This window comes from Triturus cristatus, chromosome 3_1 (genome assembly GCF_964204655.1).
Source record: "Triturus cristatus chromosome 3_1, aTriCri1.1, whole genome shotgun sequence".
Classification (NCBI taxonomy): domain Eukaryota; kingdom Metazoa; phylum Chordata; class Amphibia; order Caudata; family Salamandridae; genus Triturus; species Triturus cristatus.
This window is the reverse complement of record NC_140583.1, coordinates 1,141,628,687-1,141,652,959: the sequence shown is the minus strand read 5'-3', so window position 1 is coordinate 1,141,652,959 and position 24,273 is coordinate 1,141,628,687. Positions and strand designations below refer to the sequence as shown.

Here is a 24,273-nt window from a genome sequence, read left to right as displayed (position 1 = left end):
AGCACCTGGCTAGGGCTCCAGTTGTCCCTTGTGGCCACAAGACTGGGCCACTTAACTGGCAACAATGATTGACCTTCCGCGTGTGCAATCACAGTGCTCACTTTTCCACCCCGTCATTGGCCGGAGCTGCATGCGGCGCTTGTTGACATCGCATGTGCAGGAGTTCACCACTGTCGGTGTAGAGGCAGAGGGGCAGCATACAGCCTAGCAGCCATTCCCCGCCACAGCACGTCTCTCACCTGCTGACACATACATGGATGAGTGTGAGGCGAGCCATGCGATGGGGGCTCCTGGAGGTGGCATCCATAGGTTTTCCACCCCCGATCTGCTTCGGGCAGTGGTGAATTCCGGCTGGCTGGGCGGCGATTGGCCGGCAGGTATGCAGGGGGCAGGGCCAACTGCAATTTTTGCCGGTTGAAGTGTTTACTTTAGTTTATGAAGTTTTTTATTAGGTCTTTCATTAGATGTCGCTTGGGCAGGGTGGCAGAAATTGAGGAGCTTGAGACAGGCCAGAAGGGATGGGGACACTGCAGAGTAGGTGCAGGCAGAGGGAACACAGGGGAACGATGGCTGAGGCAGGATGGTATCTTTGAAGTATGGTTTGGTTTTTTTATTGTTGGGAAGGATTTAGGGTAGGGGGGATTAGGATAAACTATGTATTAGTGAGGCATTAAATAATATTTTGTAATATGTTGATCTGCATACCTGTCCTAATAAAGCAGCCTTTTGCTCTCATTTGGTCTGGTTATTTACCTTCCCGCCCGAGAACCATTGGGTTGAAATTTCTCCCAACAAATTAAGCCTGAGGCAAGGTAGTGGGTAATATTTAATAGTATACGTTGGTCAATTAAGCAGCAGTGCCACCTAACAGCAGGACGTGCTACCGCAAAAGTATAATATTAGACAGCCCAGCTGCCACCACAGGTTGTGATAAATAGTTGATGACCAGCAGAGAGCTGGGACACTGACAGCAGTGCCACATTGGAAACCTGGTCAATAATTATTTCAGAGCTATGAGAGAAATGGACCCCATGGTAAAGAGGACCCTACTACTCCACTGTGCTGGAAAAGAAGTCCTCAGGTTATTTGAAAAACTCACAAGCACTGGTGGAGACTATAACTACAATGGCACAGTGACTGGGGTCAGTGCACACTTTGATCCACAGATCCTGCCGGGTGGGAGCAATCTGAGTTTCCCTGCCTGCAAAAGCATTTGCAAAGCTCCCACCGGGTGGAAGCAGACATATCTTCCATGCCTGCCCTCCTGCCAGAAGGGAATCTATTGGGCTCCCAAAGTCATAGTTAGTGAGCCAGCCCCTGAAATGTGGTCCCTGTAGCCTTTTGAAGCTTGGCAAGGGGAAGCTGCCTGCCCCTCCCATTTTTTAAAAACATATTTGGCTCAAGGGAAAGGGGTCCCAGGGCCTTTTGAGGCTCGGGAGCAGGACTGAATTCCCTTTCCCCCGTTTCTCATATTTAGCACAAAGAAATGAGCTCTCCAGGGCTTTTTCAGGTTTGTGGAGAGGGCAATGTGTCCCCCTCTCCTTTGTCATTATTGTTGGCCCCCAGGGAATAAAGCCTCTCATAGGTTTGGGAGGTGGGCCCCATTGAAGATCCATCAACTAGGTGCAAAAGAAGGGATAACAAATGCCATTTCACATTTTAACTCTGATCAGTCTTTGCTACATAATATATAAAAAAGAGCTGAAGGGAATTAAACAAAATATGGCATGGAAGTAGAGCTTTGTTGGGAGAATTTCTATTTTTGGGTTTAGTAAGTCCGTTCAGTAGCTTTACAAAAGTATTTTTTTGTGGATCTCAAATTGAACAACGTTGTCAACTAAGGTAGAGCTACGTAGAGTATTCTTACATGGATTGTCCATGAACCTGGGTTTTCAGACTTTCCACTGACCCAAATTTTAAAAATAAATCTGATTGGAAGAGAGGGCTATATTTTGCCCCATTTTCCATTTCAGGTCTGTGAACCCAAGCCCCAGTCAGGTGGCCCAAAGCTTTCTGATTGAGTGACCGCAACTTGAAGAAAAATCACACCATGAAATCAGCTAACTCCTATGACTCGGGTGGTCAACAGACAAATGTTAATGGTAATTCAATGACTGACCCGGAATTTCACATGATTGAGGAGAATTATAAAGCACATCTACAGATGGGGTAACATTGAAGGCCAAAATGCTATTTGATATGGGAAAAAAAATCAAGAAATCTGACATAAATTGCCATTTCTAATATAATCAGGATGCAAACTGTGAAAACATCTCCCTTTTCTTAAAAGAGGAAATTGTCAAGATTAAAATCTACTTCACTCCGTCCCACCAAATCCTGGTAATTACGGAATTGATCAGAAATTAAAAAAAAGAAATCTGACGCTTGCTCAACCTTTGCAAAACAGGTTTTCTACTCACATCAACAAACTCAGTCTGGTATCCATCATCAAATACATCAGTTCTCCCATAGAAATCGGAGTTAACCTAACACATCTCTCTATCAAAGCTTAGTTCAAAATAGCCTAAAAGTTCAGCCTAGATATCTGTTGGAACATGCACTTTATGGTGAGCTGAGGCAGTACCCCAGCCAGCCAGGCATAACCTATCACTCCCATTAGGGGAAGGTGATTAAACACACTGTATGACCTGCACTCACACTTGGGTAGCTTATTACTGCGCAATCAGGCTCACGACAGAGGCAATGTGTAAAGCATTGGCACAGAACTAACTTACGATAAATACCTTGAGCATCACAAAAGAGACTTCTCATGTGATGTATGTAAATAACATTTGTACTCAACACATTTAATAAAAAACACAACATGAACATCACGTATTGCTGAGCATAAATCACATTTGGAATTATTACTAGCAGAACTAGGCCCAGGCGTGTTCGAATGACATATGTAATATGCACACATGGTAAAGATCCTAATCTACACCCCCCCCAGCCCTGGCACCCTTATGTGGCGCAACACTTTGTCCACCCCAGGCCCTCCCTAGCAATTCTTATGATTCAATACCACCAAGGTATTTGGTGCATGGCAGGTTGCAATGATATCAGAAATATGTAAATACAACTAATTATAACCATTTTAGCAGCACTGGGGGCTGAGGCAGCGCGGTTAAAACCGATGTACAACATAGTGCTATTCTGGCAAAAACAGCATATGTATCAGTCAAACTGCCATCCAAGGTTTTGAATCATCCGCTGTTTTTGCTGTCACACACACTCACTGTATTACGCAGCACCAGGGATATCAGATAAGTTCATACAGAAGAGCTCACACACATGGGTACTCAGCACCCTAATGTGATGCCCAGCTGTTCAATTGGTTACACACTGCAGACCCCGTTGCCCTCCAATTCACTCCAACTATCCTGCACCCCCGGATTGGAGACACCCTGTCGTTCTCACTGGGAACTAGGCCGCACACGGCTGAAGTCATACTTAGCCAGTGTTCTTGATTGCTCCTGCCGGGGGGATCAATCTGAGTTTCCCTGCATGTCCCGTCCATCATCTCCTTGTGTTTGCTTTTCTCGCCCTAAGTTGGCAGGGTATGCCTAGACGTGGGTCCTCTTCTCACTTTGCCACTGGATTCAAGCTAGTCTGGCTGATTAGGGGTGTTACCCAGAAACTGGCCCCCTGATGCTTGTCTCCGGTTCAGGGAAGACATGACTTGGCAGTTCAGGCTGGACTGTCCCCATGAGGCACAGGGTTAAGACTGATTTGCATATAGCTGGGTCTGAACTGAGGTGGTGAAGTGAGCTAAAGAAAGATGATGGATTCAACCCAGATTTGTGAAAAGTTTCAGCGCTCCGTCCATCATCTCTTTGTGTTTGCTTTATTCGCCCTAAATTGGCAGGGTATGCCCAGGCGTGGGTCCCTTGCTCAATTTGCCACTGGAATCAAGCTAGCCTGGCTGATGAGGGGTGTTGCCCCGAAACCAGTCCCAGGATACTTGTTTCTGGTTTAGGGAAGACCTGGCTTGGCAGTTCGGGCTGGACCGTTCCCATGAGGCATAGGGTCAAGATTGATTTGCATATAGCTGGATCTGAGCTGAGGTGGGAAAGTGAGCTAAATAACGATGATGAGATTCAACCAGGTTCTGTGACTAGGAGTGAGTGTAGGAAAAGTTTCAGCACTCTGTCCATTATCCACTTGTACTTGCTTTATTTGCCCTAAGTTGGCAGGGTATGCCCAGACAGATTAGAGCTACCCTTGCTGATGAGGGTGTTATCTGATGCCGGTCCCAGGATGCTTGTTTCCGGTTCAGGGAAGACCTGGCTTGGCAAGTCGGGCTGGGCTATTCCCATGAGGCACAGGGTCAAGACTGATTTGCATGTAGCTGAGTCTGAACTGAGGTGGTGAAGTGAGCTAAAGAACGATGATGGATTCAACCCAGATGATCTGTAACTAGGGGTGAGTGTCTGAAAAGTTTCAGCGCTCTGTCCATCATCTCCTTGTGTTTGCGTTATAATTAGTCTGGGTGACTGGAAGCAGGTGAGGGATGGCAGCAAGGTCAATTAGGAGGTAGTTGGCAAAAAGGGGTTGGCAGCAACTCGAGAAGCTCTCCCACAGGATGTGTAACAGACACAAGAAGATAGCAATAGATGATCACACCAAAGAGGTCCCCAAAGGCCTCTCGGCACCAGCCCCGTTCTGCAAAGCACTGGGAGGGTCAGGCAGTCTCTTGACCCACTTCTTATCATTTTCGGAAGCAATCCTCTACCCAGTCAGTCACTCCCACCACCCAGACACGAGCCGGGCAATACTGCTTGGCAACATGGTGTTGTTAGAAATGGGATCTCTGGTTGGCTAAGGCTTGCGCCAAAGCCAGGCAGAGACCACCACTCTAGTCAGGGCAAGGGAGTTACACGCCAAAGATAACCCCTGCTCACCCCCTTGGTAGCTTGACACGAGCAGTCAGACTTATCCCGGTGGCGATGTGTAAAGCATTTGTGCAACACACACAGCAACAACATACTAGGCACACCACAAAAGAAACTCCACACAAGGTTATATATAAAAATATACTTTGTATTGTCAGAATACATACTAGATGGTAATCACACAATATACACAGTGTCAACTGACACTGGGCAATAGTTACAGGGGATTATTTACACATGCCAGGGCCACGTGGGCCACTGTCAGAATCATCACTTGGTAAAAATAGTAAAAGTAAGAACATATCCTAAATGTAGACCACAACCAGAAATTACTGGCAAAAACTATACTCAGCATCATCCTGTAACATAAATCATATCATGCACAGTATCACATCAGGCGAGAAATATATTCTGCACCAACCTCATAAGCCTAAACATAGTAGACCATAATCTCCTAAACATAACTCGCATTAGGAAATAAACTTACTAACATGAACCGCAGTAGGGAATAACTCATACCTAAACCACAGTAGAGAATAAAGACTAAAGCATAACATAGTAGGCAAAACCTCATTATCATAAAATCACATCTAGAGGCATAAAAACAGGGTGCGTAAAACATACTATATAAATTACATTTCCTAGTACCACATAAACCACACTAGGGCCTGGCGCCCTAGAAACCTAATAGTCCCCCTGGCCAACTGGCCATCTCTTAGGGGCTCAAATGCCCTAGGTCCAAAAGTCAGGGTGACTGTCAGTGCAGCGAAAGTCATGGGTGCGCACTTTGCGCAGGCCTAAACGTAGCAGCTGGCACTAAGTGCAGCGCAGCTGTGAAGAAAAGGGGGGAAAAGGAGTGCAAATCACTCCCAACTTAAACATGTCCCCTAAAGCAAAGCAAGACCTAAACAGTGCAACTGCCCACTACTTGCTGGGCAGCTGAGAATATTAAAATGAGGCATGGGCTCTTCAATGGCCCTTAAAACAAATGTGCCCCCTTTGTTGGAGCCACACGGGGCTCTGAAAGTAATTATATCAAACATTGGAGCCACACAGGGCTCTGAAAGTAATTATGCAAAACGTTAGAGCCACACGGGACTCTGAAAGTAATTATCCAAAACATTGGAGCCACACGGGGCTCTGTAAACAAATAATGCCCTAAGCACTGTGGCCCTCAGGGGCCCCTAAATTATTGGCCCTCGTTGGAACGCACTGGCTCCTAAAACAAACTAGGACCCGCAAGGATTGGAGCGGCCTGCTTCCAGACGGGGCCGCTCAGACTCCTCACACTGAGGCGTCTACACGAAGAGAGGTCACTTACCCGCTCTTCGGCTCGTCTTCACTCCCAGCGCCGACCTCCTCTGGGCCTCCTCGTTGGCCCCAGGGCCGGCACACCACTCTTCGCTCGGTCCCTCTCCTGGGACCGGAGCTTCAGCAAAACTGGAAGTCCCGTCCGCCGCCAGGTACATTGTTGCCTGACTTCCGTTTTTGCCACGACTCCGGCCGCAGCGGTGATCCATTCTTTACTCCGGGCAAAATGAGGGGTAGGCTCCCTCTTCATGAAAAATATAAAGCAGGGTGGGCACCCGCTATTCTGCAATAAATGAAAAGCGGCTATGTGGGGTGGGCACCCACGAAGAAGCAGATAAATGCGGGGTGGGCACCCGCTCAATCCAGGCAATTTTGGGGGAATCCCTACGCTGGGGATTCCCTCATGGCGATAGGCAGCTCGGCGCTGCGAAGCCCACGCTTTCTATCAGCTGGGCAAATTAAAAGAGAGCGCTCCCAGGCGCTAGATGAAGCATAAGTCCAGGAACAAAGAGAATAGTCCTTGGGCATGAAGGGGCAATGCAGGGCCCAGGGAGGCCAGCCCTCCCCTGGGCCACAGCAGCAGCACGCCCCCAGCAGGATCAGCACACTGAAAAACTGAACAACCTCTCATGGGGTCACAGACCCTTCTTTTATACACACATTTCCTTTGTGCAAAGGTGCAGGGTTTGGGGGAACCAGATACAACTGGTTCAGAAGCACTTTGTGTACATGACTCTTTTTACAGGACAGGCTAGGGACATCAGACGCACCACAGGAGGTGGAGACAGCATTGTGGAGGGAAGGCACAGTCCTATTCAGGTCCCAAGTGCAACTCCTCCCTCCCATCTACATGCAGATTTTCTAAAAGTGGCACTTCTCCACCAGTCACCATAAATCTGCGCACACCATTGCGCAGCATTTATTCTCACGAGTTCGCACATACTAAACTCGACCCTGCACTCTCACACCAGGAATTACCATGGACACACATAGCCCCCATGCATTCCTATAGGAGGACAGGCTAATCTCACCACACGCACTCAGAGCGCGCACGCACTTTACACTGGGCCACAGTGCTAAAGTGCCCAGAGGCCTAAAATCACTACCACCATGTCAGAGCTTAAGGCAAGAAAGTTCAGTGTTGAACCTGCCAAGAAGGGCCAAGTCCAACATGTGTTGTAGGGGAAGGCTGGGTGATGAGGTGGCAGGTGGTCAGCTGCACTGCGGGACAAGTAAGGATACAGTAGATGACTGGGGATTGAAGCAGGGGAACCACTTTGATCAGAGTTGCACCAAGTAAATCTGGGCACAAAGTTGGGTGTGCGATGATACAGGTCACACCTGACCGTTCCGGTCACACACAACAAAGATTTGAAAAATCTGGCCCTCCACATCAATTTTGGCTGCATCAGACAGCACTGTTTTGTTAAGAGCTGCAAAATCCTTACCTCCCTGGAAATCAGGCACAATGTCCGTTGCACGTCGATATTGGTCACACCAGACAGCTCTGATCACACACAGGTGCAAGTTCAACAATGCTTCACGAGGTAGAAAAAGATACTACTACAGTTATGTCCCTACCACCGAGGGTCGGAACCTGTGATTCGGACACCGCACGCAATGATAGCTGATACGCTGTGACTGACATTACAGGTACACTTTGCCGGCCCTTATCAAGGAGGCCCCAACACCACTGTGAAGCGACTTGATCGAGTGCCTCTGACTCGGTTTTCAGAACAGGGTGCGGACCAGGTTGGGCCCGCTGAACCCACGTTCTCCATGCACTAGTCGCTCACCCAACCTACCATTATTTAGCCCTAACGAAGTTCAATTCATGAACGAAACGCGTTGGCTGATGTGCTTTATTGACCGCATGGATTGTTATAAATAAAGATTGATGCAATGAAGACACTGATCAAGCTTCCTTATTGATGCAATACTGACTTGGGCCTGCACCGCTCCATTGTCCTTACTGTACGCAATGAGCATGCATTTGGAGTGTCGCACGAGAGAGATGCAGTGCAATCAATGAAGCAGGCCACACTGGGTCCCACAACCGGTGAATCTGCTCACCATCAAGAAGACGCTTAAGCGTGCCAAGATCCTCACAATGTGGGGGCCACACGCCTTAGATGCGGGACAGGGCTTAACACAAGGCAATCCGGTCTCCAATGCACAATTCTTAGATCCACGCACACACATCGCTACCAGTTGGAATCCAGCAGACGATGAGGGCACTAGAGAGGCCACCACGCTTCAGGTGTCACAGGTGGACGATGTGAGTCACACTTAGGAGATCTTTGGCCTTTGAGACCTCTGAAGAAAGGGGGCAAGCTCAACAAGCCCTTGGAGACCACACTTCAGGGTGCCACATAGCGGCAGGTAGCTGGCCCAGGCCAGCAACTATTCAGGAAGGGCACGCGGTCACTTTCAATGGCAGTAACTTTACTTGTGCATGACAGAGTCCTCGAGCAATGTGCACCACATAGTTCCAAGTTCTCAGGTACCGCGTCCCCACAAGCATATTTCACCCCATGCTGAATTATGGTACCAGTAGTTATACTGGAGTATGCTTTTGAAGTTGAGGGTGGCTCAAAGTGCCTTCTTTTGAACCACAGATGTCTCCCCTAAATTTCAGTCCTGTCTGCAATGAGGTCGTGGAATGCAGATCTCTATCTTTACTTGGGCCTTTATCTGGCTCCACAGGCCAAGTGTCAAAATCTCTTTCTCGAATCTCTCCAATCTCTCCCACCCGCCTGCAAATGACAGAGATCTGTCGTTAAAGTTGCATGGCAAGTGTTTTATAGCTGTTGCTGGGGAATGTCCAGATGTGCTCCCCAACCTCCAGTGTGGACTGAAGCCAAGCACTGAGGCACAGAAAGAGTTTAAAGCACAGAAATGCCCCCTTTCTAGAAGTGGTATTTCTGTGCGAATGATTACAAAGCCACCTTTACCACTGGCAAGGGGATGTAGCTGTAAATCCAATGATAGGAAACATCATAAGGCTTCTCCACTGCAATTCACTATTGCAGCCTGAAGTGATCTCAACCATTCCCCCATGTTAGCCTATGGGGAGAGCAAACTGCATAAGCAGTGAAAACACGTATGGGTATTCCTTACTACCCGGGCAGGGGAAACACGTGTGTACCTGCCCTGCCTTCCACCTACCACTTTCTTCACCCCTAAAGATGTTCCCTTGGAGTGCTCGGATGGAAGTGAAAGGTCCTCTCCGGGTGGCTAGTGACTTAAACAGGTCTGTCTGTGTAAACGCACAATTGCACGCATCAGCCTGCAATGGCTGGCAGGACACATATTCAAAAACACCATCGGTGCAAAGCACAATCAATCAATCAAACAATCAATGTACTTGTGGAGCGCACTATATACCCGTGAGGGTCTCAAGGCACTGAGGGGAGGGGGTGCCGCTACTGCTCGAAGAGCCAGGTCTTGAGGAGTCTTCTGAAGGAGAGCAGGTCTTGGGACTGTCGCAGGTGAGTAGGGAGGGAGTTCCAGGTCTTGGCGGCGAGGAAGGAGAAGGCTCTGCCGCCGGAGGTCATTCGTTGGATGCGGGGGACAGTGGCGAGGGCGAGGCTGGCGGATTGGAGCTGGCGGGTAGGGGTGTAGAAGCTGAGTCTGCTATTGAGGTAGGCTGGTCCGGTGTTGTGGAGTGCTTTGTGTGTGTGGGTGAGGAGCTTGAAGGTGATCCTCTTGTCGACGGGGAGCCAGTGTAGGTCCCTCAGGTGGGGGACGTTGAGGATCAGTCGGGCGGAGACGTTTTGGATGCGTTGTAGTCGTCGCAGGTGTTTGGCAGGGATTCCGGCATAGAGAGCGTTGCCATAGTCCAGCCTGCTGCTGATGAGGGCCTGAGTCACTGTTCTTCTTGTTTCAGTAGGGATCCACTTGTAGATCCTGCGGAGCATGCGGAGGGTGTTGTAGCAGGAGGAGGAGACGGCGTTGACCTGCTTTGACATGGAGAGGGAGGAGTCGAGGATGAATCCTAGGTTGCGTGTGCGGTCAGTGGGTGTTGGTGCTGTTCCCAGCGTGGTTGGCCACCAGGAGTCATCCCAGGCAGAGGGGGTGAGTCCGAGGATGAGAACCTCCATCTTGTCTGAGTTCAGCTTCAGACGACTGTTCCTCATCCAATCGGCGACGGCCTTCATTCCCTCGTGGAGTTTGGTTTTGGCGGTGTGCGGGTCCTTGGTGAGGGAGAGGATGAGCTGGGTGTCGTCGGCGTAGGAGATGATGTTGAGGTCGTGTTGGCGGGCCACTTGTGTGAGGGGGGCCATGTAGACATTGAACAGCGTCGGGCTGAGGGATGACCCTGGGGTACGCCGCAGATGATGTCGGTGGCTGTGGAACGGAAGGGGGAGGCGGATGCTCTGGGTCCTGCCGGCGAGGAAGGGTGTGGTCCAGTTCAGGGCCTTCTCTTGGATTCCGGCTTCTTGGAGGCGTGTCTTTAGTGTGCAGTGGCAGACCGTGTCGAAGGCGGCTGACAGGTCCAGGAGGATGAGGGCTGATGTTTCGCCGTTGTCTAGTTAGCGTCTGATGTTGTCTGTTGCGGCGATGAGGGCTGTCTCGGTGCTGTGGTTGGGTCTGAATCCAGACTGGGACAGGTCTAAGATGTTGTTGTCCTCGAGGTGGCGGGCCAGTTGCATGTTGACGATTTTCTCGATGACCTTCGCCGGGAACGGGAGCAGGGAGATGGGTCTGAAATTCTTGAGGTCCTTGGGGTCCGCCTTGGGCTTCTTGAGGAGGGCGCTGATTTCGGCGTGCTTCGAGTTTTCCGGGAAAGTCGCTGTCTCGAAGGAGATGTTGATGACCTTCCGTAGTTGGGGTGCGATGGCTGCGTCTGCTTTGTTGAATATGTGGTGTGGGCATGGGTCTGAAGGTGATCCTGAGTGGATTGAGTTCATGACCTTGCGTGTCTCGTCATCGTTGACGTTGGCCCAGGAGGTCAGGTGGTTGGTGCGTGTGATGTTCGCAGGGGGGGTGACATCTGGCGTGGTCATGGCGGTCGTGGTGTTGGAGGTGTCATGGATGTCAGCGATCTTGCGGTGGAAGAAGGTGGCCAGTGTGTCGCACACTTCTTGTGAGGGCGGGATGTCGTTGGTGTTGGCGCTGGGGTTGGAGAGTTCCTTCACGATGCTGAAGAGCTCTTTGCTGTCGTGAGCATTGTTATCCAGGCGGGCTTTGAAGGAAGATCTCTTGGCTAGTCTGATGAGGTGGTGATGTCTGCGGGTGGCGTCCTTGTGGGCTGTGTGGCTGTCTGGTGTACACTCGTGGAGCCATTTCTTCTCCAGATTCCGGCATGCACGTTTGGAGGTCTGGAGCTCTCCGGTGAATTAGGTGGCTTTCTTGCTGGTGTGGTTGTTGGAGGGTTTCTTGAGCGGGGCGAGGGTGTTGGCGCAGTCGTCGATCCACTGTCTAAGGTTGCGGGTGTCGGCGTCTGGGTCGGTGGTGTCGGTGGGTGGGTTCTGGGTGAGGGTGGTGGTCAGCTGGTCTTCAGTGACTTTGCTCCAGCAGCGGTGGGGCATCTGTTGGGTGCAGTGGTGCGTGGTGGGTTTCTTGAAGGTGAAATGGATGCAGCGGTGGTCAGTCCAGTGGAGTTCGGTGGTGTGGTCGAAGGCGACATGGGTGCTCGTGGAGAAGACGGGGTCAAGCGTGTGGCTGGCAGCGTGGGTGGGTGTAGTGACGAGTTGTCTGAGGCCGAGGTTGGCGAGGTTGTCGATCAGTGCGGGGGAGTTGGCGTCGTTGTTGTTCTCGAGGTAAAAGTTCAGGTTCCCGAGGAGGATGTAGTCCGTGGAGTCGAGTGCGTGGGTGCTGGCGAGGTCGGCGATGGAGTCGCAGAACTGTACCCGGGGTCCGGGGGGTCTGTAGACGAGCGTTCCTCTGAGGGTGGTGTTGGGGTTGGTGTGGATCTGGAAGTACAGGTGTTCGGCATTGTTGAGGGTGTCGTCTGCGTGTGAGGAGACCTTGAGGGTGGACTTGTGGACAATGGCTATTCCTCCTCTGATTCCGTTGGCGCAATCCCTACGGGTGATCTTGTAGCCGTCCGGGATGGCTATGGAGATGTCGGGCGCCGAGGAGTCATTCCACCAGGTCTCGGTCAGGAAGGCAATGTCTGGGGCGGAGGTGTCGAGCAGGTCCCAGAGCTCGATGGCGGGTTTGCGTGCGGAGCGGGTGTTGAGGAGTATGCAGCGGAGGTTGTTGTGTCCGGTCTTTGGATGTTTGGTGTCTCTGTCGTAGGTGAAGCTGCAGGTGCGGCAGGAGAAAGGTCCGTGGGTGCGTTTAGGGGCGGCCTGGAAGCAGCTTTGGTCTCGGCCGGTGTTGAGTGTGTGGAGGGTTCTGGCGTCGAAGCAGAGTCTGGCGTTGTGGCGGTCGCGGGGTCCAGGGGTTCTGGTGCTGGGCGCGGGCCACGTGCAGAGGGGCGCAGACAGGCTTGCCTCTGGCGCGCCAGAGGCGCGGCCGCACAGCGTCCGCCATTAAAGGCACGGAGGGAGGAGCAGCTGGAAGACGAGAGCGGAGCGGCAAATGGGAGAGCGAGGGGGCGTGGCCACAGGGGAGCAGTGGCGGGAAACGGGACTCGGGTACAGAAGAAAAAAGGGAAAGGGGGGCTGGAGCGATAGCGTGGGGGCACAGAAAACGGGAAACCACAATCAGCAGCAGGAAATAGGCAGAACAAATATAATATGAAATACAGTACAATCACAGCAAAACCAGTCAGCTAGGGGTGAATGGCAGGCACTGCAGGGGCGAACTCACAAAGGGAGCGGCAGCAGGGGAGAAGGGGAGAAGGCACGAACACACAGGCGGTGCTGTGCGGCGTGGGGAGCGACCTGGCCTGCAATGCAAGCACATACCTGCCTGTCATGGCAGGCTGGACACATATGTAAGAGCACCATCGCTGTTAGTGCGCACATCAGCCTGCAATGGCAGGCTGGAGACATCCTGGTAACCCCAGGTAAGCACCACTTCCTAACATGTGTAGGAAGGGTGTGCACACTTTTGCATTGCATTTACAGTGGAAAAGTGCTCCAGGCCCTAAGGCCCTAACAAGACAATCAGCTAAACCCAGGAGGAGAAATAAAAATGTTTGGGGAATTGCTATCTGGAGGGTTCAGGTCTAACAATACCCCATTACTAAAAAAACAAGAGAGAAACTGAACCAAAATATATGAACAGTTATCCACAAGTGTAAAATCGACATTTCATAGTATTAGAAATCTAAGTTGAAAGTTAGTTCAGACAATTCATTGCTTTAAAACACCTTATGGTTGACTTCCAATCAGGATTCAGATCAAACTTCGCCACCACATACTGCAATGTCTTTAAATTGTTGGTGTACTCCTCTTTCTTGAACAAGGGGACTTCTGCCTTTTAACCCTTTTTGATCTCTCTGCTGTACTTGAAACTGTCAGACATCCCATACTTCTAAGTTTTGTTGAGAAAAGAATGGCATCCAGAGGAATGTTACTAAGCTGGTTATTCTCTTGCCTTTAGATTTGGTGCCAAGCCACATAAGATCACACATAATGGTCCAAACCCTCACATCTTCAACAGGGTGTATCACAAGGCTTTGTAGTCTCTCCTAGACTTTTTAGGCAGTACGTGAACAGTATGTTTCTCTTATGAAACTCAGCCACAACTCCTACCACTTCTATGATGGCAGCATGCAACTCTACTTGAGAGCAGCCTCTTTTCGTAAATTTTCTTTCTGGCTTAGTCTTTGACAAAATTCAGTCTTGGATGACTCATACCACCTTAAGTTAAACCCTGCATTAAATGACTTTTTGCTGATCTCACCACCCTCCACAAACATCCATCTTATTTCAAGTATAATATATCCTATGCCAATTGTTATAAGTCACATTTGTGAAGAAGTAACCATCTGTGAAACCCTAAATTAGACTCTATATACTGCTGATATTTCATGCTGACCAACTGGATTTTATCAGACTTATATTTATTTTAGGGCATTACAATAATTAAACAATTTCTCAGTTGGAAACTAATGTCTTTAGAAACAAAATAGTATTCTCCTTTGTACAACTCCGACTTCCATTATATAATTATATATTTGGTCCTCTCAATGATACTTTTGCATCTGTTGAGTTTCTTTACGCAAAACATTGTCAAACAGAATCATGAAGTTGATAAAAAAGGAACATTAATGGTGCCTTACCTGTACTGATCTTCACTGAGATTTCTGTTACTTTCTTGATTACAAGATTTAATTTTCCAGAAACGAGGTAGAGAAGAAGGACTCCAGAACCTTCAGAGAGCTCAGTGGACAGCAAAAGACCATCTTGATTCCAAGTGCGGAAGTGGAAACTGACTGATAGCCCGTCAATGTAGGGAGTGCCCGGTAAGAACAGGAAGCTTCTGCTGGAGCTCACAAATGTGATTGGAACGATGTGTTGCTTGGAGCAGGAAAATGTCACATTACCCTGAAAAAAATGTTACAATGACAATATTAGTGGTAGCATAAATGAGGGACAATGTCACTCTCTATAGACCGCTGTGCACATTTCATAAATTGGTGTGTCAGCTTAAAATTAATATGTCATAACGTGTCATGGGATCCATTTTATATCAAGACTTATTAAGTACAGAATTACAATGACCAGAACACACTAGGGAATCTGAAGCCTGTTTTTGCTGGTGGAATATTATAATGGTGACATAATAGGAAGACCACCTTGCATCAGCCTCCAGACGCACATTTGTCTCTCATCAGATTGCAGTGGTGAACATGCTTACATTTGTACAGCACAAATGGACTGGCCCATCACTATGCAAGTGGATTTTTCAAGAAACAGAGCTATTGGGACAGGTTGGAGAGCTGGAAGGCTGCTTAGCAGACCTCCAAGTAAATTCAGAGAGAGTAGGCACCCTTTACCCTATCCCTCACACACACTGGTGGTCCATATTTTGTTTACCTACATATGTAGGAACAGGTTATCTTCATGAGGAAGTCAAGAGAGGTGGAGTGGCGTGAAAAAAATGCAACACTCCCCAGATGACCCTCCACAGGCTTTTAGTTTAGCTCGTTGTGCCGTGTTGTGGTGTGGCATGGAATTGTAGCTCAAAGTGAATGATATGCAAGGGCTCCCCCATTACCAACATGTCACCTTTATTGACAAGTGCAGTGCTTAATTTAAGCCAGTGTTTGCCAGAGGGGGCACCATCACTTATTTGTGGGGACTGGCTCTTATTTTTATGTCATCAGATATTTACCAAGTGCAAAGAGAGGGAAATACACATAGATCAGAAAGACGGAGGAAGAAAAAGGCAGCAAAACCATCACAAACAGAAAACAGGAACCTGCAAGTGTGAGAAAAAGGGGCAGGGAGTGTCAGGTACTAGATTAAAGACTACTGGGCCTTTGTATTCAGCCTGCTGATGTTTAATTGCATCAGCCACTGGCTTCTGAGCAAAGTTTCGGGTACCTGATCGCTTTCTTTCACAAATTAAGCAGGCATGGCTTACAAAGTTATATTGTTATCAAATTTAAACCGGAATTTACATCAGGCTTTGTGAAAGCCCAAAAACATTTTAAATTGTCAGCAAAAGAGAGAACTGTATAACAATATTTTTAACAGATATGTTCCTGATGTAGCCACAAATTCTTGCAATGTAATGAATTCCAATGACAATACAATTACTATTATACTTATATATGCATGTTGGTGACATTTTAATGTCTTGGGTAACAACGTGTGATCAAATATAAAGTCATACTGATTATTGCTAGCTAAATTAATTAATAAATAACAATAATCCAGTCACTTTTTTGATTTGTTATCAAGTGTTTGACCACCTTGGTGGTTGGTGCCAAGAAAACGATACAATTCAAGTCAAGTCAAAAAGCTTTTATTCGGTTAGTATAAATACAACCACATAAGCTGAACACACATAATGATACATATTAAAAATTTATGACATATATTTGACTTAATTACAACTAATGATAAATCACTGAGCCAGGACCAGTATCTTGCACGGACTGAAAAAGAACCATACATAAATACACATCAATAAAAATCCGACAAATGTCATTTTAAAAATTGTTACATGTTGCACAGTGGACTAGGAATCGAACAAATTATAAACTCCACTTACAGATAAAGTGATATGTGCATAGTACAAAATTTAGGTATGAAAAATTGTTATTCAAGAAACAAAAATTCACTAATCTAAGAAACATTCCATACCAAGAATAAAGTGACATGTGCCTAGGTATGAAATCCATAACATGATAAAAGGCACCCCCATGCCAAAATAAAACTAATGCACAAGTTCAAGTGTAGCAGAATAACCTTGCACTAGTTTATTACAAATATATGTAAATTAACATGGGTGGACATGAGTCTATATATGGCACCACAAAATAGTCATAATAATAACTTATACACGTATACATGATAGCCATTGTAGAACACGTTGCACAATTCATAAAATTATGGATTTCCTGGCAGCTCTACACTTCAGAATAAAAGATGCAACATAGAAGCAGACGTCAGGGCTTTGGAGGGAACATAATAAGTTCATTGCGTCTGCTGTAGAACGAATATTGTATTTTAAAAGGATAGGTTTCAAATAAAACTTCCTTAAAAAAACATAAAATTTACAAAATAGCAGGAAATGGCAGCAACTTTGTTTAGAAACGTTGTCACATGGGCAGTTTAAATTAGAACCTGCCCCTATAACAGGGAAGGATACAAGATGGTGTACAATGCCTAGTCTTAAACGTACTAAAACAAAACGGTGCGATTTAATAGTCACATCCACCAAATACGACTGTAGCCCACTCTTAAGGCTAAGCTGCCTATAAAAGACAGAGGTTTTTTTGAGACCGAAATAGCTGACTTCTTTCTTCCATCTTATACAGTATGAACGTGTCTTTAATTTCCTTCTTCGAAAGGGGTATTATATACTCTGAATGAATGTTAATTCCAAACAGAGTATTAAACCAAGAAGTAATGTAATTTATCCACGGAATACGATGACATAAATCTAGCTTAAGGCAGTCTTTAATTACAGACTGTGTGAATGCAGTTTCCTTCTTGTGCCATATTGCACGCCATAATAGTAGAGGCCGTACTGCAGCCAGGTCAGAAATATAATTGAGGCCAGTTTCCTGGTGAATCAAGTCTGTGGAAGCTGCAGCTGGGACACATAACATGCGTTTGAGAAAGCTGTTTTCATTTATCTGGAGTTGGGCAGTGGAGGAGTAACCCCATAAACCAGCTCCATATAGAGCTGAAGAAACGCATCTCGCATTATATATGGTGACCATGTCCTTTATTCTATAGTCCCCTATTTTCGTTGCAAAACGAAAAATACCATTAGAATTCCTATTTACTTCATGTCCAATATTTACTTGCTCATTAGTCCATTTACCGTTGCCATCAAAATTAATACCTAAATAACAGAATGTTTTAACAGCTTGGATCTTTGAGCCTTCTAGGAAAAAGGAACATGGTGACTTTGATTTTTTACCACAAGTCATTGTAAAAGTCTTGGATTTATTAATCAGCAATTTCCTGCCATTTATAAAATGAGTAAAAGCGTCAATAAGACGTTGTAAGCCCAAAGGGGTGCGGGAAATTAGGACCGCGTCGTCCGCGTATAACAATACTGAGACGACCATATTGTCAATTTTGGGAGCATCAGCTGAAATATTGTTTAAAGTTGATGCAATTTGATTAATAAAGAGAGAGAATAAAAAAGGTGCTATAACACATCCTTGCCTTATACCTCTACGCACGGTAAAGAAGGGAGTTCGCTCGCCAGTGGGCCCATAGCGTACACTGCAAGAGAGTTTTTCATAAAGTCTTGCTAAAAAGAATACTATCTCCTCCGGTGCACCAAGGTCAAGCAATACTGGCCAAAGGAGCGAGTGGTCCACCAAATCAAATGCACTGCTCAAATCAGCGAAACATAAAAACAAGTTACCTCCTTTCACTGTGGTATATTTATTAATAAGCAAATCCAGATTAAGGCATTGCTCGATAGTCCCAATGCCTTTCCTGAACCCATATTGAACTGGGGTTAGAATGTCTGAATCTGCAGCCCAGTCTTCCAATCTTTTTAATAGTACCCTACTTAGTACTTTAATTGAAGAATCTAACAATGAAATAGGACGGTAATTACATGCTTCAGATCGAGAACCCTTCTTGTATAGAGGGACAATCAATGATTCTGCCCAAGATTTTGGAAAATCCCCCTCAGATGCAGCATTAAAAATTCTTGTCAGGATTGGTGCCCATAGATCTATTTCGGCTTTATATAAGTCGATCGGGACACCATCCGGGCCTGGTGCCTTGCCCCCTTTACTATTTGCCATCCCTTCCCGCACCTCATCGACGCCAATCATCAGTGGCACAAATGGCCAAATAGAATTATTTAATAAAAACTGATCTAAAAAAACCTTATCTGGATTAAAAATATTAGAAAAATGTTCTATCCATTCTGTGCAATTAACATGGGACGTCAGCTTAGGGATATGATCATCCTTTAAAAAGGGACTATTTATAATTTCCCAGAATAATTTTATATTTCCGGTTTCACTTGCGAAGCCTAGCTTATCCCAGGCATCTGATCTCATCGCCTTTTTATGGGCAAGGACAGCTTGTTTATAAGCATATCGTAATTTACGGACTAAAGTTTTGTCACGGGGTTTGGACTTTAAAGCTAACTTTAAGTTAGTTAATATCTCCGTGCATTCAGAATTGAACCACTTCTTACCAACGTGTTTTAGGCCTTTGGATTTCCGGGTTAAAACATCGCTTATCACCTTATTAATATTAGTGAATTCCATACAAAGTTTACCAGAGGTAAACTCATCCCTTAGACAGTAATTAATGCTGTCCCTACAGCTATTTACCACAACCGATTGGATCTTATGTGGGTCTACACCATCCCATTTGATTCTCATTCCATTCGGTCTGATGGGTAGAATATCAGTAATAGTGTAATCAGTATTAGTCAATTTGTTACCCCATGCCAACAGGACTATGGAAATACTATTGTGGTCACTAACCACCTGTTCAGTTATCCAAAGGTCCATATAGGGACTATTCCTAGTTAATAAGATGTGATCAATATTACTGTTTGCATCTCGGCCAGTGAATGATGGACATTTAATATGGCCCTTTCTCTCGGTGCAATCCAGTAGCTCAAGGTCAAGTTTGGCCATTAGAGCATTAAGGGTCATGCCATAGTCACAATGAGGGAAATGTATCATATCATCCTTAGTCCCTACAGTGGTTGAATAAGAGTTCATATAACCACATGAGTTAATAAATGTGGTGGAACAAGCTTGGATATTAAAATCACCCACCCACACAACAACAGTCAACTTAGGTGAGATATTTAATACATTATCCAATTCTTTTTCCAGTGAAACTAAGCAAGCTCCCCTATCCCTGCGAAAGTTATTATTATAAAAATTAATTAAAACCAGATCCTTTCCAACAGGGAATGTTAGGCGCAAAACTTGACTAAAACTGTCAATTATAGAGTAAGAGGTAACTTTACATCCAATCAGTTTAGTTGAGATAAGCAACAATAGTCCTCCCTTAGCTCTTCCCATTGGAGAAGGTATCGCATCAACACAATATGAGGTGTAACCTTCCACAGTGACGCAATCTGTACACCATGTTTCTTGGAAACAAATTATGTCACTTCCACGGTTAATAAAATCCAGCCAAAAGGGAGTACCTAATTTGCTTCCAAGACCTGCGATGTTCCAGGTTGTTAATGAATACCCTTCTGGGATCTTGGCGATCTTATCATTATGCCTGTTTGTTGGTACTTCTAAATTCACGATGGGCTCACTGAGTATGCTAGCTGTTAAAATATCAGGCACACTAGAGTCATTTATAACCAGTGACCCATTCGTTATAATAGGTTCCTGACAATTGATAATGACTTCACTTTGCCTCATAAATATGTTTGGGTTCACCATAATCCCCTTATCTGAATTTCCCACTATGTTATCTAGTGAAGTTCCGTGTCAATCGTTATCCTCCAATTGTGACAGACATTGAAACCTATTATAGAGTGGTAAAGGGGAAAACACAGAACTACCCACAGGTCCCATAGGCAGCCACTTGTTCCTAACGTGAGGTGCCCTATGGCCAAAAACTGAATTGTTAAAGACAGGGAATTTATAAAAATAGGCAAGTGGCAAGAGGGTAGTATTATATTCCCAACTAGAGGGCGGAGGGGCTCTAGATAAAACTTTATGAACCCAAAAAGGTGATCCAAAATTAATAATAACGCAGTCCCCTTCAAAACCTTTAGATGTAGGGCCTATCCAACCCACTCTTTGAGTAAGCAAGATCTGATCAGCATCTAGGATTGAGAACCCACAATTTTTGCTTAACCAATAAAGGGTTTTGTTTTTAAGAGAAGCATTTGTTTCCAATTGCCCTTTCCGTAATCTGGGGATGTTACACAAAACTGCGACATATGCTCCGCACTCGGGTGGCAGGTTCATAACAGGAGGGACATTATTATTTTTCAAATCATCAAATTGACGAGTGCCCCTTAACTGATCTGTTGCTAAGCCTCCATGTTTCTCGGTGCCTTCCATAAAGGTGACAGCTTTTTCCTGCGGAGCTATACCATTCTCTTCATGATTCCCCTGAGCAGTCAAATTACAACTGTTGTTGTTAGTGCTATGGGGTAAAGTACTAGGGGCTGAGTGATGGATGACTGGGCCTCTTGGTTTGTCCTTAACACCCACAGTCATACGTGGAACAGCTTCAGATGCAGGTTTATTTATAGTAGGTTCCATTTGCGGGGTAACCAGTAACGATTGGGTAGACTTAAATAAGTGGGGGATTTGTGTTAAATGTTGTTCGATGGAATCCATCCGTACTTCTAAATCACATATTTTGTCTAAAATGGGCCCTATGCGTGTCGAAAATAAAGATTCCATCTTCTCCCAAAAACCCTCCTTGCCAACCATGTGTACAGTATCATCACACTGGACAACAGGAGCATTTGGCTGAGTTACAGGTAATGCCCCCTTACGGCCAAATAGGTTACCTGCCTTTTTAGAATAATTCCTGCAGGTTTTACCCCTTTGTTTATATGCGGGCTGAATTTTCTCTATGTGCTTTAACTTGCTTTTGGCCTTTTGCCCTCTAGTTCTAACCGGTGAAGTAGCAACATTGGTTGTTGCTGAGTCTGAAACATTAGGTGACAAATGGGTAATACTACCATCTAGATCAATAATGTCATTAGGTGGTTGAAAATCTGTACTTAAGTCCTGTCTCTGAAGATCCGGGGTAGTCGAAAGTCTGCTTACCCTGGGTGACAAATCAGGTTGTACAATATGAGTCACTGTAGAAGATTCAGTACTTTTACGAGGGCCTGGTAATCCAATATAGGAGGTCAACAACATAGAATCGCAGGAATTAGCCACGATAGTAGATGAATCAACCGGCAATACAGGAGGGGCACATCCAATAGGGAGTGAGAGGCGTCTTTCAGTGGTCTCTATTGCTGATACAACAACCCCGATGGTTTTCTGTAACATGCGGTCTATGGCTGTTAGACTTGGGAGAGGGGTATTAATAGATGTATTCTGTCTGGTATTAGGCCGGATGGGTCCACTAGTGGGCACCGTTTTCCCCATCCTCATAAACAAACCAGAACTCTCAAGCACAAACGTGAGTAGATGTTTTCCACCCAATCTTACCTACACAGCAAGTCCATGTAATAGGAAGACCAAAGGGGGTGGCCCAGCCCGGCCTCCGTCGGCCCCGGACGGCCACAGACGGTCCCGCCCTTGTCCCGGGCTTCTCCCGGCGCTACCCGCGCGCAGTCCCGCGATGCGGGAGCAGCACCGTGATTTTAAGCGCCTCCTGGCGCGCAATGCACGGTCACGTGGTTCGTGACCGACCGCTAGGGCACCTGGGTCTTGTAGTCTTGTAGTCCGGTCTCCCCACTGCGGCCGCGCAAGATGGAAGTGCGGCGGCGGGAGACCGGAACAGCAACAGGCAGCAGGAGAGCAGTGGCGGACAGCGGGAACCGCGATTTATCTTCAGGGCCAGATTCCGGCTTGCCAGGTAAGTGGAAACAGAACAGGGAACAGGGAACCCGCTCTGCCGCAGCAGCACCGTGATTTTAAGCGCCTCCTGGCGCGCAACGCACGGTCACGTGGTTCGTGACCGACCGCTAGGGCACCTGGGTCATGTAGTCTTGTGGTCCGGTCTCCCCACTGCGGCCGCGCAAGATGGAAGTACGGCGGCGGGAGACCGGAACAGCAACAGGCAGCAGGAGAGCAGTGGCGGACAGCGGGAACCGCGATTTATCTTCAGGGCCAGATTCCGGCTTGCCAGGTAAGTGTAGACAGAACCTTGGAACAGGGAACGATACAATTCATTGATGCATGATTATTCCACTTTGTAAAGTGCTAGATTGTCTTTGTTCTGTTGATTTTCATGATTATTCACCTTAAGACACAATTATAAAACAAGGCAATTTATAAAAACTACTTAAAATATTCTAGAAAATTGTTTATCTACATTCTGAAGTGTGAGTCCAGTCAAAGACAAGGATGGCTTTCATTCTTAATTTAATGTTCAATCTGGACTTGGGCGCAAACAGATACAAACTGGAGTAATATACCACGTAAAGTGAGGGGAATATTCTGAATTTGTGATCATAACTTAGGTTTGCCACACTGTCCTTCCTTGTGAGCTTGAAAACTAAGAATAGGTAGGTACAATTTTGTTGTGGTAAAAACCTGAATGGTATAGTAATGGACATACCCCAGGGAATTGTTACCATACGGTATTTCTGATCAGCTTAGCATCAGAGTCTAAAGTTTTTAGTGCCCATTTAATTAGGTTGGTATTTTGATATCTTACTTTGAATGACTGGTGGGAAACAGTGAGCCTCTACCATCAGGCTTGCCTGAAGGCTCCTCTGCTCACTTCTGAGACCCTATTTATGAGTGCCCTCCTAATTACGTTAGGGCCAGTAGTTGTTACTGGCCTCATTGAAATTATGAGATCTTTAGGAACATTGCTGATATCTTAACTTTCACTTTGAGACTTCAGCTGCTAAAAGCAGCCAAAATCTCTGGGTGAAAGTTTGTTCCAAAATCATACATTTTGTGAGAATCACACCCGGAATTACTGATTCTCCTGGTGAGTCCTCATTTTTTGTGGTCCCATCTCAGGGTCTAACTTGTATAATGACCGGATTCTCCCCACCCCTCGGTATACCTGGGTTAAGTTATGTTATGCAGATTCATAGAGAGCACCATCACCCGGGATGGTACCTTGGAGATGAGAAGGTGTGAGCCCGGGCACACCTACGGTGTAGTGGGGCTACTTAAAAATCCAGGTCCTCAGCTTATTGTGGTATTCAAGAAGTGAGGAGGATACTCTTCTGTGTAGCTGCAGGTCGTTCCATGCTTTAGGAGCAATGTAGGTGAAGGCTAGACCATCAGATATCTTTTTCAGTATGCATGGGATTTGTTTAAGTATGAGTCTGGATGAACAGAGGTGTCTGGAATGCAGCAGTGTCCTCTGCAGGTAAGAGTGGTGGGACTGGTTGGGGGGGATTTCGACAGACGACGACAAGAGGAAATTAAATATTTATTTGATTTTCCCTCATGGTCGTCTGTCGAATCCCCCCTAACCCGGTCACACTGCCTCACCATTCTTACGTGCACAGGTCGCTGCTGCTGGAAAGTTTGTGAAAGAAGCTGCGTTTGTTGAGGTATGCTGGCCAGTGTTATGCAGTGCATTGAAAGAATGAGTGAGAAGTTTGAATTGTGCTCATTTGTGAATAGGAAACCAGTGGAGCTCCTTTAGGTGTGATGTGAGTCCAGAGTGGGAGGTTGGAGTGATTGGAACCACCTAGCAGTAGCGGTCCGTGGAGGTTGTTCCGTGGGGCGGTGATGCAGGGCGGGGGAGGGGCAGGGTGGGGAAATGTAAACACCGGAATATGGATGAACGGAGGTAAGTACACATTTAAATAAATAAAACTAATTCCTTTGCGCGGGCTGCATCGCAAAATACAATGCAAGATCTGTGGG

At 46.5% G+C, this 24,273-nt stretch overlaps 1 protein-coding gene across 1 annotated transcript in view; it reads right to left on the bottom strand.

Moving 5' to 3' along the window:
• Positions 1-24,273, bottom strand: part of LOC146861627 (contactin-associated protein-like 5) — a 1,270,002-nt gene that overhangs the window by 578,592 nt on the left and 667,137 nt on the right. The window contains exon 8 of the mRNA XM_085645996.1: positions 14,389-14,653. Coding sequence (XP_085502122.1) covers positions 14,389-14,653 — 265 coding nt within the window. The remainder of the gene's footprint in view (positions 1-14,388; positions 14,654-24,273) is intronic.